General features: G+C 45.5%; 1 protein-coding gene across 1 annotated transcript in view; it reads right to left on the bottom strand.

The window, feature by feature from the left end:
- Positions 1-1,750: 1,750 nt before the first annotated feature.
- The window catches only part of TYRO3 (TYRO3 protein tyrosine kinase), a 43,711-nt gene continuing 26,094 nt past the window's right edge, over positions 1,751-19,367 (bottom strand). The window contains exons 10-19 of the mRNA XM_068398808.1: positions 17,864-17,993; positions 17,067-17,167; positions 15,618-15,713; positions 13,191-13,271; positions 11,369-11,461; positions 10,529-10,650; positions 10,109-10,218; positions 8,473-8,632; positions 6,946-7,082; positions 1,751-4,139 (exon numbers count right to left, since the gene is read on the bottom strand). Coding sequence (XP_068254909.1) covers positions 3,764-4,139; positions 6,946-7,082; positions 8,473-8,632; positions 10,109-10,218; positions 10,529-10,650; positions 11,369-11,461; positions 13,191-13,271; positions 15,618-15,713; positions 17,067-17,167; positions 17,864-17,993 — 1,406 coding nt within the window. The 3' untranslated portion in view covers positions 1,751-3,763. The remainder of the gene's footprint in view (positions 4,140-6,945; positions 7,083-8,472; positions 8,633-10,108; positions 10,219-10,528; positions 10,651-11,368; positions 11,462-13,190; positions 13,272-15,617; positions 15,714-17,066; positions 17,168-17,863; positions 17,994-19,367) is intronic.

The following is a 19,367-nucleotide window of genomic DNA, read 5'->3' as shown; positions in this document are numbered from 1 at the left end:
TCAGCCCTGAGCGCACTGCTCCCCATGCCGCACAGGTATCCGACTGGGCTGGAGCACCCCTGTATCTGCAGGCTGAGCTGCCAGTGCAGCCTGTGGTCTAGGTCCCCTCAGTCAGCCCTGGCACTGGAGCTGACTGGGGCATCTTTCCTCATGCGTTGCCTACCCCTACTTGACACAGATGGTGCTGTGAGCTTCTGCCATGCCCATGTTAGCGACTGTGGGGTCATGCTGCCTCATGACTGGTCTGGTAACTGCCCGGAGTGGCTTGAGACAGCATTAGAAAGGAGGAGACCCTGTCCCAACCTCAGGGAGGTGTGGATGGAGAAGGACTGTGGTCAGGCTTACCAGTGCGGGACAGAGGTTGCTTCGGTGGTGATGGGCAGTGCCCCTTGGCTGTCCCACCACAGGGAATGGGGCAAGGGCGCTGCTGCTTGGGAGGATGGGAGGATTGCACTGTTGTACTGGGGCAGTGGAAAAAAAGAGTGGTTGTGGGGGAAAAGTTTGGTTTAAGTTAGGAAACCAGTGTACCAGGCTGGTGCCTAAATCAGTACTGTTAGGCTAAAGCTTCCCTGGGGTCAGGGTCACAGCGCTGTCACCAAGTGGACACAGAGCCAGGCCAGCTGCATACAGCCTCTTCACGACGTAAGAGCAACACACTTCAAGGCACCTGATCCGGACCACAGCATCTCATTCTTCACCAAAACACAAAGCTAGCCCCCACCTCAGACCCTTGCCTAGTCCCAGCTGGGGCAATGCCCTCTCTGTTCTGGGATTTCATATATAAAATTCCCCATCTCTGCTTTCCAACTCCCTTGTTTGCTGTCTTCACAGCTCGTCCCATCTGTCCCCATTTTAAAATCTCCTTCCCTCCCTCGTTTCTCACTAGTTCTTCTTCTGGTGTCACTTTTCCCACCCAAAACACAGCCTCATTTGTACCTGGTCTGACCAGGCTTGCATGCAAAAGGATTAAATCATCAATTGAACCAGATCCAAGGGACATCACTGGCCTATGGAACCTTAAAATATTAACTAAATCAGCCACTTCATGCTTCGGAAGTCATTTTTCCTGCATTGCAGATGGGGGGTGAGCGCTCGCTCGTATCGTTTACCATCACTCTTCCTCTCTGTGTGAGCTGGCAGGCAGAGGGCGTGCAACGTGCTGTTAGCTGATGAAGAATAAAAGCGCGAGGTACACCTTTTCTTCTCCTCGAGCTGGAAATCCAGGGGCTCTTTTATGTTGCGCTTGGAACATTTGACTCAGCAGCTGAATTTTACCCACCACCTCCAAACCTCTCTTCCGCGGAGAGCACTGCCAGTAGTTGGATGGGTGTGGGCGACAGTTTTCCAGGAGGAACTGATGCAGAGGTTTTGCATTCCCAAGTACGATGCAGCACATCCCAGTAAGGGCTTCTCCCCTGGCTTCCGCACAGCGATGGCTGCAGAGCCCATCTCTTTGTGGAACCACCAGCCCGTGCCCATCAGATTTCGGCCTTCAGTCTCAAGGCTGGAGCAGTGCAGAGTAACTGCCATCTGGCAAGGCCAAACATGTTCTCTGCCTCCAAGAAGTAGCTTAATTGTGCTTGGTGATGGGAGAAAGACAGCTTTTAGCTGGGGCTGACAGATTCACTATGATCCCACCCAGTTAGTGAGCATCACCACAAACTCTGCCACAGATTAAGAGGCTGGGACTCAGACACAGTACATGTTTTATTATTAAAAAATGCATAAAAACTAAAGACATGCTTCTCAAAGTTAGAGTCTATATGTACATCTGCGCTTCCCAGGCAGCTGCAGGGGGCATAGCCTTCTGCCCTCACAGCAAACGTGCACCGCACAGGTTTTTGTTGCCCTTTGTTAGGTGTTACCTTCTCACCTGCATTTACAGCATTCCAGCTAAATGAAGAGAAAACTCTGTACCGCCTGGGGTTTAAGATGGTGCAGTTTGTATCTGCGACTGAGAAACTGTACTGAACTTCTGCAGACATCTGTAGGACATCGCTGTTCAGCAGGACGCTTCACAGAAAGGACCCATGCCCAAGTCGTAGGCTGAAATTCCCCTTCCCTAGGAAGTGTTCTCACTAAGGGCTGAAACTGGACCTGAATTTTGTAGTTAGCCCCGAACCTTACACTAAGCAAATACTGGGCATCACAGGGTGGAGTGTTCTGATACCAAGTCTGCAATCACATTTGACTTATTGGTCCCACCTTTGCCAACTCAGCAAATGATGACATTTGTGGTATTCATTTCTGAGGAAGAGCAATGTAGAATCCTAAGGCTTGTGATACTGCCAAGTTTTCAGCGCACTGGAAATAAAAGAAATTAAGATCTAGCAAATATTTAGGATAAGTAGAGTAAGATGTAACTGCACTTCCTTGCTGGGAACCACTGCACAAAACAAATACTGATTTACAGTAAAATATTAAATTATTAAAAACCACACAAGCACTTGCAGTTATAGTGAGTCAGACATGCTGATTGGAAAACAAAACAAAACCCGAAGAGCAAAACCATTGATTTTGCTCTGTCTGGAAGGCTGCAGTGATATTAGCCTGTGTTCTGATGTGGCTTTTACAGCATGCCAGAAGACCTGCTAAATAGGAAGGCTTTTTTCTCAAGCTTTTTCATCATGAGGACTCTCTCTTCAGAAAGAGATCTCCCCGTTAATCCCTTCCTCCCAACGCACACACCTTCCCAAAAACGATTTCACACCTTCACTACAGCACTTGGTTATTTGAAAAAGTTGCAGGACTGTTAAAGAGCAAGATTAAATGAATCCTATTTTAAAGCAAATGCTGAATACTGCTCCCACTGAAACTGAAGCAAGTCTGCCATTCTGTATCTAAGCTGTCTCCTTCCTCTCCTGGAGGGCAGCACTTAAGCATTAATTAGCACTGTTTCCCCATACTGCTGTGAAGTCCTCTCTACACTGTTTCCTTTCCATCCCTTTTAAGTTGGATTCTGTCCTCCAACGTGCCAGCTGCTCTCCCTCCCTTCACATTTTAATGCCAGCTGCAAGTCTGGTCAGGCTAAACTGGCATCAAACAGGAGAAAAAGAAAGACATAGAAGAGGTACATGGGGTGAAGAGGGATGCTGGATTTTCATTTTTTTCTGATTTCATCACTCACCAAAATGTCAGAAACTCTTAAAAGAGCCCCAGACTAAGGAAGCAGCAAGTGTCACTGCATGAAATAAGCCAGGTGTTCAAATTCAGTGCTGGGTAGAAGCAGATCTGCAGATCAGTTTGAGAACCACTGAGGTAGGCAACAAGTCTAGGCAGTACTGCTGAGTGAACACAAGGGGAATTTTGCCCTCTTGTCCTGAATGACAGTGTAAATACCAACTAGTGTTTTCAGAGGTACCAGTCCTGAAGTCATGCAGCCAGGATCGAAGACAACATCTACACAAGAGCAAGCACTGACTGAACAGAAGGTGTATTCAGCTCTGCTCCAGCAGTCAGTGAGAAGGAGCAGAGCATAGACTAACTGCCCACCTCAGCTTTGAATTCCTTTCAGCGGGATGCGATCAACCTGTAACCCTCCTGCCCCCTCCCCCAAATCCAAGGGGTTCTTGGGGTTGCGGTCTTTCCAAGCCATCGGCAACTGCAGCCCATGCAGGTGGTGAAAGCTACCAAAGCTGCCCACGAGCTCTGGCCAGTGCTGTTCAAAGCCATTCCAGATCCGGCATCAGAGCCCCAGGTGACACGGCACCGCGGCTGCACACATCCTGTCCCAGGGAAGCAGAGTGTCACTGCTATGTACAGGCTAACAACTTTTCTCTCCTTCTGTCTCCAGCTCATACAGAAGGCTTTTGTCCTCCCCTTCCTGCCCTTCTGGATGCCTTTCACCCTCGGCATCATCTCCAAGGCACAAGGGGCTCATGATGTAGCGATAGTCACTTGTGACAGCAGCGGCTGCCCCAGCAACAGTCTCTTCACCGTCCGTGTTTCCAAAGGAGGCGTGCAGCGCAGGGTCACTCGCAGACGCCTCTTTGTCCTTCCCAATGTTGACATAGAGAGGATCTTGACTGGAAGAGAGTGTGGACATCCTCCCCCGAATCATTTCCAGCTGAGATCGGAGCACTCCAAAGCTGGGGCGTAGCTTGGGTTCAGGATGCCAACATCTGCACATGAGATCGTAGCTGCAAAACAGAGGGAGACAAAAGCACTGAGAAGCAGAGCAGCCACCCCCTGCACCTCTGAACAGGGGCTCTGTGCAGTGCAGCTTAAAAAGCACACTTTCCCCAAAACCCACCAGCTTTGGCATTGCACAGGTGACAGCACGTGCGCAGCCATTATGGATCTAATTCCTTGTTCCTTCCCATTTTCAAAGGCATTCTCATTTTCTCATTTTGGTCAAAATAATTATTTAGGCAGTGCCAAAAAGCCCAAAAGCCCTGTCAAAGGAGGCTGAACTTCTTGGTAAAAGCCTTGTTCCACTGTCTTCAGAGAGCTAGAATAGGACCGCGCGTGTGACACCACTTAGTAATAACTTTTGAATTTATTCACAAAAAGCATCCCAACAACTTCTGCCACGGCTGAAGCAATCCCTCCAAATTATAGTTCAAGAGCAGATAAAACAGAGGAAGAAAGAAAACAGAGATCCAGCTGTGGGAGGTGCAAGTTATTTCCAGAATATTCTTTTTTCACACCATGTTAACTCAGCACTCCCGGCGTAATGGAGGTGTGCCACAATTGCTGCCCGACAGGTTGCCAGCGGGATTGGAAAAAGGCACAGTGGGTTTGTTGAGAGGGCTGTGGAGGAATGGACAACAGCTTCAGAGCTGCTCCTGCGGTCAAACACCAGCCACCTCAGCTCTGGTTGCCCGAGGCCCAGCACGAGGAGATGCCGCTGGCTCCGATGGCCTGTGCTTGGGCAAGGGGCGAGGAGCTCTGCTACCCTGCGGCTGCCTTCGCCGCTCAGCACCTGCGCTGGCGCCAGGCCTCCCGCCGGAGCCCACTGGGCCGGAGCGCGGCCAGAGACACTGTCCTCCTCCTCTTTGTGCATCATCCACAAGACTGGCAGCTGCATTCCTATGGCGTTATTGTTTCCAGTTCTGCAGGGAACAGGAACAAAGCACAGTACTGGCACTGAAAACCACCGCAGACAAACAAACCTCAGTTAAACTTGTAAATGGAAAAAATCTGATATGGCCTTTACTGGGAAATAAAGCATTTCATGATGGCTTTTATTTTACTTTTTGTGTCCCTTGCTTGCTATCAGCTTTACAAGGCTGTTTTTGATTTCATCCTAGTTTTACAGAAAGCTTCTATGGTTCAGTTGTCTTAATCCTGATTTATGTTCCTCACAAACGGTAAAAATAACTCCAAATGCTCCAGATAAAATAGAGACTTCCTATTCTGTGGCACCAAATTAAATACTTTCTTTTACCCTTGCCGGCAAACAGCAGAAATTCATTTGAAAGAAAGGTAGAAAACTACTGCCTGTACTGAATCAGCCCAAAAGTCCATTTGCCCCAGTACCCTGCCTCTCACAGTGGCCAGTAGCAGATGCTTGGGGAAAGCACATAAGCTGAGGGTGAGCATATAGTGAGATCTTTCTGGTATATTCTCTCAGGTCTCAATAACCTGTTCCTCAAGGGCCCCTCAAAATAGAGGTTGTACCTTTTTAGTAGTTTTTGATGGATTTTTCTTCAATGCCTAGCAGCTTTTTGAATCTCTTCTCTACTGTTGGCATCTATAACATCCTAAGGCCATAAGCTCCACAACTTGGAACAAAAGCTACTCACAGCAATCAAGATGCAGACATGTAATGAATTTAAGCAGTGGTATAACAATGTTTTCATTTAAACTCAGGAACAATTAAAATGAACTGCTGAGAAGATAAAAGTGTACAGCTTTAAGAACAAGAGTACAGATTATTTCCTATGTGGAAAAAAGGCTGGAGAAAGGAATCCACATGAAATAATCCACCATCAGAACAGGAGCGAAGAGGGAGGAAAGAGGACTTCATGTTGTCCATTTTACACACCAGGAATGACTTGAAAAGGCCCCTTAAGTCAGTGCTCATAGTTATGTCTTGTTTTGGGCATGACACAGAGAAAACAGAGACTTGCTTGGGCACTCAGTGAAATGATTTCACCTTGTCCGGACTAGGCAAGCTTTTACCCTGGGAGAAGTTAGTGATGCTCCTTGCGGGGAGCGTCATGTATGTGGACTCCAGGAAACTCCAGCCACCACCCATGGAGCAAGGGATCCTGAGCAAACATTTTATGCAACCTGCTGGCCAAGAATGGTCCCTTGGCTGCAGGACTAAGGCAGGAACACAAGCTGCAGCATGTGCCTGCCTGCTCCCTCATGGGTTACCCGAGTCCTTCCTGCAAGTCTGAAAATGTCTCAAACCAGTATCTGCAAGACTGTCCCAGTTTCGTTTCCACCTGTAATTTAAGGTGGGACACTGATCTACAGAACCTTAGATCCTCCTATCATCTGCCCTCTTCTCTTTCATCCTACTATTTCTGTGAGAGTAGTACAGCCAGTTTTGAAAACTGGGACGAACTTTGAAAGACACAGCAGGCCACTGCCTCTGCAATCCAGTTGCCTCGTAGTCTTCCTAGATTGCTTTTCTGTTCAGCCTTTAGGTTGTGCCATGAAATGAATCTCTTTTCTCAGATGCTGGCCTGAGAAGGCAGGGAGCAGTGAGTTTCTGGAAACACAGTTATAGTTTCCACGAAGCCAAGTGCTGCTAATGTTGACACTGTTCAAACCCTTGAGCCAAGTTAGCTGCTCGTGTAACTACCACAGGTCCTGGGGAGCTGTGCCAGCAGAGAGTATCTGGTAGCTAACCCAGAGACTTTCTAGTGAATGCCTCTGTGTACTGGAAAATGGATAGACTCAGATCAGCATCCCAGCCAGCTGCCCCTGTTTCCTTCCAGCGAGCCAAACTTCTCAAAGAATCACATGTCAGCAAGGCGAGGAAGTACTCACACATCTTCCAGGCACTCTGGCGGCTGCTTCAGCCTGTTCCCGCTGATGAGGTAGTTGTAGATTTCTGCATTCTCAATGCCAGCGTAAGGGGTTTGCCCTCGGGTCACAATCTCCCACATCGTCACCCCAAAAGCCCACTGAAAGTAACAGCACACAGAACAAGTGAATAGACAGTTCCCAGCTTGCTGGGGTGGGGTTTCAGCATGCTCAGACTGTTCTGACCCTCCCAGCCTGGGGTAATGTCATGTGAGCAGCAGTGATGCAAGGACTACCCAAACTCTAGCTAGAAAGCAAAGAAATGACCCAGCTGACACTGACACATCATCTTGGGAAATAGCTGAAAGTCCTGCTCAGCCCCATCCTGCAGTGGAGCAGGGGAAGATTTGGGAGCTACTGCTGTCTTAGACCTGCAGACCTTTCCCATGCATCTCCTACTCATGGTTCTTTAAGGCACGCAAGTATCAGTTTTGGGGTTCTCAGCTACATGAAGATTTTGGTTTGGGGCTCACATATCAGCTGCTTAATTCATTGAGCCAGATTCTGGGTTACTGGAAATGTACAGGCACAAATGAAACCGGAGTTTAGCCAATAAAGCAGGGCAAGGAACAAACCACTTAAGGCTCACATTTATTTGTGCTCTGCACTGCAACAGTCATACTTCTATGTTTAAATCTGAACTGCAAGGTTTGTTAGGCGCAAAAAATTATGATTTGCATAAGCAAAACCCTGTCCAGTGTCTATTGTAAACTGGCTGAACTAGTGATCACCAGTCACTAAATGCAGTCTACAGTGGTTACAGCAATCATTGGGCAACACAGCAGTCGAGTTAGAAGGTGCTCTTGGTGATCTCTTCAGGGACATTGTAACATGGATAACTGGGAAGTCAAGTCCACAGGCCTGAAGGACAAAACTAGCGTGAAACCAGATCAGAAGGCAGCAAGGAAAAGGGGAGAAGGTATCAGAAGAAAAAAAACAAAGGGAAAGGGGGCAAAAATTTCAGATTAATGGGTTTAGTCTCACTCTCCAAGGGTGAAGTTATGCGGAGGCATGTCTAAGCACTGATATATTCAGAGTCTACAAAGTTCCACCAATGCCTTCTATATGATGGAGTACCATTGCTGCACTTGTTTATGAGTGTGTGGCTTAAGTGCATTTCAAATGTCACCTTCAAATTGTCATGCAGAAAAGAAAGGAAAAAGAATGTGAGAGTAAGAAAAAAGAGACTGCATAAAGAGAGGGAAAAAGGAGAAGGGGAAAAGTGAAGGAGGGGATGGGGATAAGCACTGAAGAATGAAGGACAAAATGACAAGAGGAAAAGGGTTCATGTCTTCTGCCATAAACTACTCGTACACATCTTTGGTCTTGAGTTCTGAAGGCACCAAGGCAGAGGTGCCACTGTGCCTCAAACACAAGGCAAACTCGCTTTCCCATCACCAGGGCCTTTTCCCACCCTCAGTGAATACAGAAGAATTCCTCCACTGCAGCAGGAATACAGATGGTCCCCAAATGCACCAGAGCAAAACTCACCACATCACTGTGTGTTGTATACAGATTATCTGCCAGACTTTCCAGAGCAAGCCATTTCACTGGCAGCTTGGAAGCACAGCCCTGACGATAATAGTCTCCACTGTAGATTTTCTTAGAAAGCCCGAAGTCTGCAACGCTCACATTCATGTTCTCATCCAACCTAAGGGAAAGGACTGGGATGACTTGGAATGACTGAGAAAAGCATTTACTAGCTATGTCAGGCAAAAAAGACATATGTCCCTGTCCAGCCAGGGAACTGAGGTATATAGTTCACCAAGTATTGCCCAGAAGGATAATGACTTCATCTACTTGATGACCAACGTGAAATAATTTAGTGGTCTCAAATCTGTTCCTTGAGACTAACAGGGAGATAATTAGCGCTAAGGAAGTAAGGAAATGGCCATGCTCAGATGGTCTTCTCTGTCAGCCAAAGTGAACTCAGATACTTTCCGTAGTTTCCAAGGTGAACAGAGGACATGTGTAGCGCTCATGGCTACCACTAAGGCCTACACTCTGTATAGGCAATCAAAAAACATAGGTGCTTGCCTAGACTGCCTATTACAACGGGTCAAACTAGATCAGCAAGATCTTCTCTCCAGGCCTGGTTAATGGTCTCAATTGCTCTGTTACCCACTTCAATCTAGACACCTTGGTAGATAGTGCAAGTAAAGCCTACAAAGACTTCATGCTCCCAGGTCTCACAAAGGACTCCCTGCTTCTCCCAGAAGATATTATAGGCCTTCAGCTTCCTCTGAAGGAAGTCTGTATTTTTTTATATGTTTAAAAATAGGAAATCAGTATGCATTTCTCATAAATGTCAAAGCAGGCCAACCCATCATTTTTCATTATGACTATCAGGCTCCTCTCTGTACATCTGGACATTCAAACGCCTTTGGAAATCTGTGTCTCATTGTGGATTTTACCGGTTGTTGTGGTTTTGTTCAGAGTTCTGTCTGCCATAATGGGTTGTTCCTTATTCTGTTCTCAGGGAAGAAGCAGAGGGGAAAGGATAAAAAAGGGCTTTTCTTCCCTTCAAAGCAGGCAAGGCAGTTTGGGGACAAGAACAGCAATGTGGGATCATACAGTGTGTTCACCATGCAATTATTTCTAAAGGCATTCTCCACATAAGCCATTCTTCACAAGCTTTCAGGGAAATTTTACATTTCTTATATTGTGACAATCAAGTCCTCAAAATAGATACAAGAAACACATATTTCAGGCCACACTGAAAGTTCCTTTCTTCTAACACAGCCAAGCCCATTCTCTCTTGTTTGCTACATTATATTGCAGAACAAATAGCCCATGCTGTCACACAGCCATTAGACTAATTACAAACACATATTGTAATCAACCCTATGAAAATATATGTGCAGACCAATGATGGAAAAATTCCTTATAAATAGGGACAATTTGGAAGCTCAGTGGGACATTAGGAATTGCTCCCTGCTCCCAGCACCACCATCACACACCCGCATCCCCATGGCCATGGCTCCCCTGTGCCTACTGTCATTTAAATGCAAGGACCAGCATCCTTGGACAGGATCCCTCCCCACTTCTGTCATGTGAAAGGCTTCTCATCCCTCACTCACCCACTCTTTTGGTCCTTCTTTTCTCTAAAAACTCATGGGTCACTTACATGCAGTTCCGAGCTGCAAGGTCTCTGTGTATGAAATTTTTTGAGCTCAAGTACTCCATCCCGCTGGCAATGTCAATCATGAACTTGAGGAGTGTCTGAACAGGCAAGTTCTGAAAGAAATAACAGTTTAAGTTCTGTTCCTGGAAGCTTTCAAGCATGTATGACAAAACCGCAAGATTTGCTGCTAGATTACTGCGCAGGGACAGAGGATACAGGGAGGGGATGGAATGGAGGAGTTGGTCCTCAACATGCGTGGAATTAAATACTTCAGCACTTCAACAACACATCCCACAACTTCCTCTGGTATCAAAATCTGGTCATCTGCCAATGCCTTTGGGAGACCAACCCTGAACTAAACTAAGTACCTTCTCTGAAAATGCATACCCTCCCAGAAGAAATTCTACAGTTAGACAGACTTACAAAAGGGTTTTCCCCAATCCGTGACATCAGCAGAAAAGCATGAAGGTCTCCATGCTTCATGAAGGGCAGGATCACCATGGGAATTGGGAGACGGCCCTTGGGACGGCTCCGTAGACTGACTCCTAATGAGGACACACACAGCAAAGGGGTTTTAGCAAACAAATCAGTCCCAAGGGGAATCTTACGGACTGCTGTGCCTTTCTCTTACAAATTTGGAGGAAAATGTACAATTCTGGGGTCAGTTCCATGCTCCAAGCTCCTTTGCATGGCTTCATGCCAAAAGGTGTTAAGATATCTCTAACCCTGTTTACTTCAGAGGCAGTACTAAGTGCCCAGTGGCTCTCAGGTCTCCTTGCAGGACTGGCTATGTTTCTAGGATCACTCCAGACCAGACAGCCCCAAACGCCAGGGTCTGCAGAGCAACTTCCACATTCTGGAAATTGCCCATGTTCCATAGTGCCCACCCATGAATGTCTTGCTTCTTACCCAGTATTTCGGAAAGGCACAATCTCCCATCTCTCTATTTGTCTACCAACCCACCTGTCCACGCCTCACAGCAGTTCAGACATTTCTCAGCCAGCCAAACTCTCTCTGTGGTATTTGCAAGAACCAAAGTAATGGCTTAAATTTGAGACGCTTATTGCCGGTTTATGAGGGCAAGTGTTGTGAGCCCTTACACACACTCCAACTCCCTCTGGGCCTGGGAAGGAGCAATGCTGATATATGCAGGACTTCAGGCAGCACAGAGGTTGCTGCACTAACAGTGCTGTTGGACAGCATGTGGGATTGTGCAGGGTCAGGAGGTGCTCTGTGGCACCACAAGCAGCAGTGCTGGCTTACCAATCAGTTTAGTGACATGCGGGTGGTCAAACTCCTTCATACATGCGGCCTCTCGCAGGAACTCCTCAATGTCAGCCGAGGTGAAGATGTCCGCTGGAAAAAAGTGACACTAAGTTTTCCTCCTTTGTGGGTCGCTCCAAGGGACTTTACAGATAATGATTATGAGAAGCTTGTTCTTCGAGGCACAGCACATCCTCTCACACCTACAGCTAGATGAGCCAGTTTACAACAAAGCAGAACCTGACACTTTCTCCTGGGATGGGTGGCAGTAAGCACACATCAGGGACATCTGTTAAATTGATTCTTGACAAAGTAAAGACCTGCTGATTAGCAGCTCTCTTCTCAGTAACAACTCTCCTTGGAAGCCATGGAAATCAGGTGTGTGTTAAAGATGTAAGAATTATTAGCTAAAAGGACCTAAACTACAATGTTGCGGAGAGGAGACGTCACACAAAATTAAAGAATATGTTGAAACTGAGGAGATGGCCTAGAGCCTCTGGCTGGCACAGCAGACCCCAATTCATCTCTGATGAGGGTGGCATGAAAGATCAACATTTTTATGTCTGTTAGCATGACTGGGTCTTCTAAAGTGCTAGAGCTAAGATTTCTTAAATAACCACACTACTGGAGAGCTTGAAGCAAATTCAGCAGTAACATACATCAGCATAAGTTTGGAGTAAATTATTTCTCATGGCTATTACTCCAGATTTATGGAGATATATCAATATAATCAAGAATTAGCCCAGTCGACTACTTCCCCCACTGCTGCTGCTGAATTTAGTGAAAGTCCTCCAGTCCTGCTGCAAGATCAGACTTAGACCTGTGGGGGAGCATTCACACTATCTGCTTTAGGCAAGTAGTTTAAATATGATTCAGAAGACAAAAGTAGATTCCCTTTTTACAGTCAATGGAGAAAGGAAGGTGCCTCTGGAGGGTGAGAGAGAGTTCCCGAGTTAGACGCCTGAAGGTAGACAGTCTGACTACACAAAACAGCTTGCAAACTGATTAGAATTATTGTTGAAACCATAGAAAATTATGGAACTTGCACTAATGTGGTATTTGTGTATTTAGTGCAAACTGGTATTCTGTGGCAGTCAAACTCAGCTCCAGAGATAAGTGAATGTGACTCTGCTTTAAGTCAGTCACAGTTAATTTTTGCCTTACAGGCAACAGAGGTGAAATAACATAGGTTAACATATATATACATACATATATGCACATACTTGCTTTGACTTATACCTACCTATTAATTGCTTTTCTTGTTACAGACTTCTGCCTGATGAACGTTTTAGTTGCCCTTGTTATGTACACTCATCAAATGACAAATCAGAAGGGAGTTAGACTACTTACTCAAATATGCCTGACTGAGACGAGTTAGCTTGTCGCTGCATTCAGCCCAAACACTCTTCTGTTTATTCTAGGATATATGCTTGAAGGGATACCATCTTTCACTGCTGAATTATTAGGGCAAAACAGACCTGTCTGAGCTGTCTATGCCACATGACGTCGTGCTGTGTTGAATCAAGAAACTGAATGAGATCCTCTATACACAGAAGCTGTAGCTATGACTCGATTTTGGTTGCACTCACCACGTGCTAGGTGCTGTACAAGCAACTAAGGTGGTATAGGTCCTTCCCTGAAGAGCTTCCACTACAAAAAGACTGACATGAAAGGGATGGGAGACAACATGGGTAGAGTGGCTGAGTGGGAAGCTCAGAGAGGAGTAAATAGCATCAGGGGATGTTTGCTGGAGAAAAGGACAGATAGCATTTAGTCTTTCCAAGCTCCCTTAAGTACTTCAGGTAGCCCTGCTCCCACTTACCTTTCAGCATCTTCACTGCCACTTTCTGGAAAGAGCCATCATCTAGCTTCAGTAGTGCCTCTCGAACTGACCCAAACTCCCCTGTGAAATGACCAGAGCAGGCAGTGAAGGAACAGCTTCTTGTGAAGAAAGTAAGATTCATGGCAGCTTCGTGCCAGGAGTCACTGGCAAAGAAACTGAATAACTGTAAGAAACAGAGCTACCAGCTTCATTTTTCACTCTGCAGTTCCAGCCAGCAGCTTTCAGCATATGTGTGCCTGGAAGAGTCAGCACTACCATAGACAGAGGCCACTATGCTGGCAGTCCAGAAGGCAAAGGAAAACAAGAGGGAAAGAAAGCAATCCTCTACCAGATGGACGATACAGAGTCAGAGTATAAGCTGGGATCCCAGGCAGACATTTCTGGGGAAGCCATATCATGAGGGATGAGGCTGAGTGAGGCTCTGGTCAGAGAGGGTGCTATTAGCTGGAGCAGTGGGTGGATGGGCTGGCTGAAGAAGCTCTCAGTGCTGACAGACGTCAGAGCTGAGTAATGGTGCCAGGACTCAACCATTTGCAACACAATCAGGACTTATCTCTCAAAACTCAGGGAATGACTTTGTGAATCACAGCTGACCAGATAAAACATAGAACACCTACTTGTGTGTGCCTGATATGCTAATTCACAGTGTTTACCCTGGTGTGTTCTCTAAAGGAGATAAGAGGAAATGCAACTGGCCAAACCCTCTTCAAATTATTTTAGCCTGAAGTGGCTTTATACCACAGCATAACAGCCTCTTTGTATTAGATCTGGCTCTAGATTCGCTCTCCCTAATTTTGTAACTGCTTAACCCACACAAAATGCATTAGTATGAGGAACTCCGTACTGCAAAGAAGGAAACAAAATATGGCACGCAGGACACCTACCCCATAAGCATTCTTTTTCCACTGGCTTTTCACCAGTGTCCTTCACTACTGTGTGGCACATGGTTATTTCACAATAATCACTGGCAGTGGATCTGACCACAAAAAAAAGGAAAATGGGAAGGAGCAAAGGCATTTTGTACTGCTTCCGTATTATGGAGCTGCTGCTCAGCTGCAGAGTTAAGCAGAGCCCAAGATAACAGAGTCATGCCATCTTATAACCTGTATGCTGAGTGTAGGGTTGGGGGACTGGGGCTGACAATACAGACAGATCCTGCCAGCTAGCATCCTCCCACCGAGGCCATCCCCAGGGGCCCCACTGCAGCCAGTTTCCATTTTTTTACCTGTTATGGGGACAGCCCAGAAGGCTTGACGCAAGATCCCAGAAACTGGCCAAGAGCTGACACAAGCAGATGACCCAGCTGTTTAATTACTTAGCATTGTTAAGCCCTCTGAGACCACTTCAGCAGGAAGGTCATCTCCTGCTCTGAAAGAAACTTATTTGTTCTGGGAGAGATGGAGTGGAAGAATGCTCCCAGTGGGAAAGGATCAAAGAAAACTGCAATACAACTAGTCTTATAAAGAAAAAGGAAGCCAAACACTTCAGCTACCTTTTACTTATGACCCCTGGCTTATGCTCCTCTCATAGTTATTTGCTTTATCATTACATGTTTTCACTTATTTCTAGAGAATGCCTTAAGCCTGAGAAGTAGGAAAGGATGATTCAACAGTTAGCATGCTGGCCTGCCATTTGGGAAATCTAAATTCAAAACCATCTTCTCACACGGAGTTTTGGGCCACTCTTTTAGCTAAAGTTAAGTGAGAAGCACCCCACCTTTAATCTGGCCATCCCTCCTACCTGAAAACCTCAGAGAAATGTTAGGACCACCTGTGTGGGTGATCCAGATGGAGATCCAGACTCAGAAGAGCTCCTACGGACCTGGACTAATGAGGACAAATGTCAGCAAAATTCAGTACCTGTTCCAAATGTGCCTCTATAAGAGCCCAAAGTAAAATTTGGAGTCAAACCACCCCAGACATTGAGAATAACTCAAACTGAATCAACACTTTTTTTTGAGGGGTTGCAGTGTTTGAGGTATATCCTCTCTGTCTCTGTATTGTCTCAGCCCATTTAATACTTGATGCATGCTTATGTAAATAGAAGGAATTCCATAGCACCACTTTGTTAGTAGACAGAGCAGAAGTTTAATTGAATATTCCTTTGTTTAAATCTCTGAAGGAAATTGACACACCAGTGAATCAACAGTACTTTAGAAAGCTGAGCATAGACTGCAGTTCCTGACTCCGTAGAGCCATATTATAGGCATGGCTTAGCCAATACCCTCGTAGTTATGCTAAACCTTCGAAATATTTTATCCCTGCAGAAGGGAAAGTTCCATTTAAATTGCCATCTACAAGCAGGAGGAGAGAAAAAGGCGGCTTATAATTGTTTCTCCCTATTCAACAGTAAAGCTAACACAAGTGGGACTTTCTATGTAAAGCCTTGTTTAGTTTTGGTTCTTACCCTTGCCCAACATTCTTCCCAAGGTAAACTGCTGTTCCTGGATTAGGACATCTTTGAGTTTAGTCTTCAGCTCATCACTGATCCCTATGCTCTCCACTGGAAAAAAAACAAAGGAAAAGTCAAATAAGAGATACTTAAATATTCTGTCACAACATCAAGCGTCTGTTCTAACCTCCATCTCCAATCTGATTCCCATACTGTAAGCAGGAAAACCCAAAAGAGACAGAGTTCCCTTCTATGTCCTCTAGCCTCACTACAGACAAGAGGCCAATAACTTTCAACTGCAAGAAAATGTACCAACAGTACTGCAAGGGAGAGGGTGTGATAGTACCACCCTTAAACACACCAAGAGCAACAGCAATACAGCACTATTGTAAATAACACCGAGAAGACAAAATCCAATCAGAAGGGACACTGACAGACACTGGTTCATACAGCTTCATCTAAGTTGATGGAGCTGCACCACTTTTCAATGACTGGCTCTCAGACTATTCTAAGCACAGTACAAGTCTAACAGTACCTGGTTGAGAGGGTAACATAATGTCCAACAATTTATCATAGAATCATAGAATGGTTTGGGTTGGAAGGGACCTTAAACATCATCTAGTTCCAATCCCCCTGCCACAGGCAGGGACACCTTTCCTCTAGACCAGGTTGCTCAAAGCCTCATCCAATCTGGCCTTAAACACTTCCAGGGAGGAAGCATCCACAGCTTCTCTGGGCAACTTGTTCCAGTGTCTCACCCCTCACAGTAAAGAATTTCTTCCTAATATCTAATCTAAATCTACCCTCTTTCAGTTTAAAACCATTCCCCCTCGTCCTATCACTACTTGCCCTTGTAAAAAGTCCCTCTTATTTATGGTCATTAGATTTAATGGAGAGACCTCTAAACCCAGGGGAGCAAAGTCAAAGTCAGCTGGAGCATCGTCCTAACCCAGCCATGCAGCACTGCTACAGAGAGCCATGCCCTTGTTGAACCAGGAGACACAAACGGATCATCTTAACTCTGGCCATTCCTGGGACTCAGCCTCCTGTTTGAGAAGTTACAAATTCCTGGCCTTCCAAGACTGATCAATTAGTTCATGCTTATAGCACAGCTCAGTACACTGAGTTTAAAGCATACCACTAATATTGTTAAGCCATATGTATCTCACTGTTGCATAATATCACAGTCAAAGGAGTCCCTGTAGTGTGAAACTGGGACAGGGGAGTGGTGAATTTATGCCTTGCACTAATATACACAATGACTGTAACTGTAATTAGCAAGTGCTATGTAACTGGTATGGCAACAGCAATTCTGGCCTTTCACCTCTGCCATCCACAGCCTCCTTGTAAATTAATCCCATGTTCTTGATTCAAAAACACCAGTTTCAGGGAAAACAAAGAGAAAGCATAGTACATGCATGAACACGGCTTCTCAGGCAGAATCACTCAGGTCATTTTACTTACATGTTGCTTCAATGAGCTCTGGGCCCTCCCTGTTGAAAGACCTGGCAGCTCTGAAATGGACTGCTGGATCCCCTCGGCCAACCACACTGCCAAAGGCATGGCTAGAAGGCAGAAAAGACACACAGAGCCATGATTACATGGGCCATTCACTTCTAAAAGGGTGTGTTGAACAGTACAGATGATTTCTCACACCTTGCCGTATAAATACTACAGACTGTTTTGTGAAAGAGGGTGTAGCTGGAGAGGAGGAACTGTGGGTTTATGCTGCCTTGCTGACGCACATAGAGGGGCTGGGAGCCTTCCAAAAGAGGGCAATCAGTCATCCCACGTGTCTGGGAGAAGCTGCATGTTGGGGCAGGTTGCAAGAGTCACATAAACAGAGATGCTGCTGTGAGAGAGGGCGGTCTGGGAGATTCTGAAAAGAACAGGAACCTCGCTTGCAGCAGGCAGCAACCCACAGCCAAGTGTCAGAGGTGATGGAAAGGAGACTTTCCTGGGGATCCAGAGGGTTCTGGGCAGCCAGGAAGTTTATATTTCCATATTCTAATAAAGCTCAACTATTGACATAACTTTTTTCCTACTCTATTTTTGGTGTTCTCATTTTGAAGAAAAGGTAGGGCACTTTCCTACTAGTCTCTAATCCAGGGTCACCCCCAAAATTGTGAAAACATAGTTATCCAAAGAAAGTGCCAGAAGTAATCAATCCACACTGCTTTTTGAAAAATAACTGAGTCAGAAACCACACTGGAGGAGAAAGCAAAGATCTCTCTAACCAGCACAAGGAGAACCTCCCTTACCCAAACCGAGTTTCCTTTCTTCTTTTTCGAAGGAGAATAAGAGCCAGGGCAACAGCCGTGACCAGAGCTGTGAGAATGCCCAATGCCACAGGAACCCAGGATGTCCCATAAGGAGGCTGTCTCTGGCCACCTAGATGATGCAGAAAACACCAGTCAGGAAATAGAAGACTGTTGAAGGTAAACAGACCATACTGGGATATTTCCTCTTTTTGCTTTTAAATGGAAAAGCCATGCTGCTGGATCTGGTGTACACAGTGGATCACTGTACACTGGAATTTGGCATAAACAGCTACTCAGTCAATCATCAGAAAACCTAGCTGTTTCACACAGCAAAGGCAGAGCAGATGCATCCAGTGATCAGAACCTATTCTTAGTTTTGACCCTCAAGAAAGTAAAAGGCACTGCTCCAGACTGAACTACAGATTTAAACAGTTTATGATTTGGGGTGCTTTAAACTGGAGTCTCAAGACAAAAAGGTTGTTGAATACGAGCCTTTTCTCTGGAGGTTTCACCTTGTCTTGTTTGAGGCAGCCAGCAGAACCTTGACTAGGCTACACAGTACTGCTTGAATGCCAACCAGGTAACATTTTGAAAGACAATAAAGACAGACAATTGCCTCATGGCAATCTGGTTGAAAATATTTACATTTCCCCTCTCACCCCTCCCACAAAGAGAAACACCCTGTGGGACCTGGTATTGGCTATAACTTCCCAATGTTGTTGGTTCGTTTTAACTTCTCAATGTCTCTCTACCAAAGAAAAGGTGAATTTCAAAATGTGCCCTGTGAGTCAAGAAATAAGTTAGCCAGTTCTGGTCTAATATTTGCTCCCAGAATATGTATACTTTTGACTACAAACTGTCTACAGAAGAAATGGAGATGCTGCCAATCTGAGTAAGCTGTCAGGGAAGGAAGATAAGCAATATGGTTATGAATAAAAGAATATTATCTATGCTTGGCAAACAACAGATAAATTAATCCAACTCCCTGAGAGATTTTTTTTCCAAATATAATTACTAACGATTAAATGTGAATTTGAATGGATTTATTAAAATCTAGGATAGCCCTCATATCTCCAAATTGTTTAAGAGCAAACAAGAATAGGCAACAGGTCCCTAAGCATTTATTTCATCTTCATGCTCCCTTGCTCACCTTCAGCAGTTGACTGTGCTTTACCAGAAGCTAAGGAAGAACCATATTTGATGATATAAGTATACTATTATGTTATATGTCATGAGAGTATAAGTAAACCTGTCCTCCAGAGAGATGTTAAGTTAATGTGCTTAGATTTGGATGAACCTTTGCATGGATGTATGTGAAAAGGAGTCAGACATCCTTACTGGCAGAGTCCTGGCAGGTAAAAGGCTTCTAAGGCTTGATTACTAGTTACACTGTCGAGCCTTATCATCCAAGTTTTTAAAGAAGCAATGTTAGTCTAATAAACAGGTAGAGTTTAAGGAAATAGAATTCTGGACCATTGAGGAAGCAGATTAGTACTTCTCCACT

This window comes from Nyctibius grandis, chromosome 4, assembly GCF_013368605.1.
Source record: "Nyctibius grandis isolate bNycGra1 chromosome 4, bNycGra1.pri, whole genome shotgun sequence".
Classification (NCBI taxonomy): Eukaryota; Metazoa; Chordata; class Aves; order Nyctibiiformes; family Nyctibiidae; genus Nyctibius; species Nyctibius grandis.
This window is presented reverse-complemented; position numbering and strand designations above follow the sequence as displayed.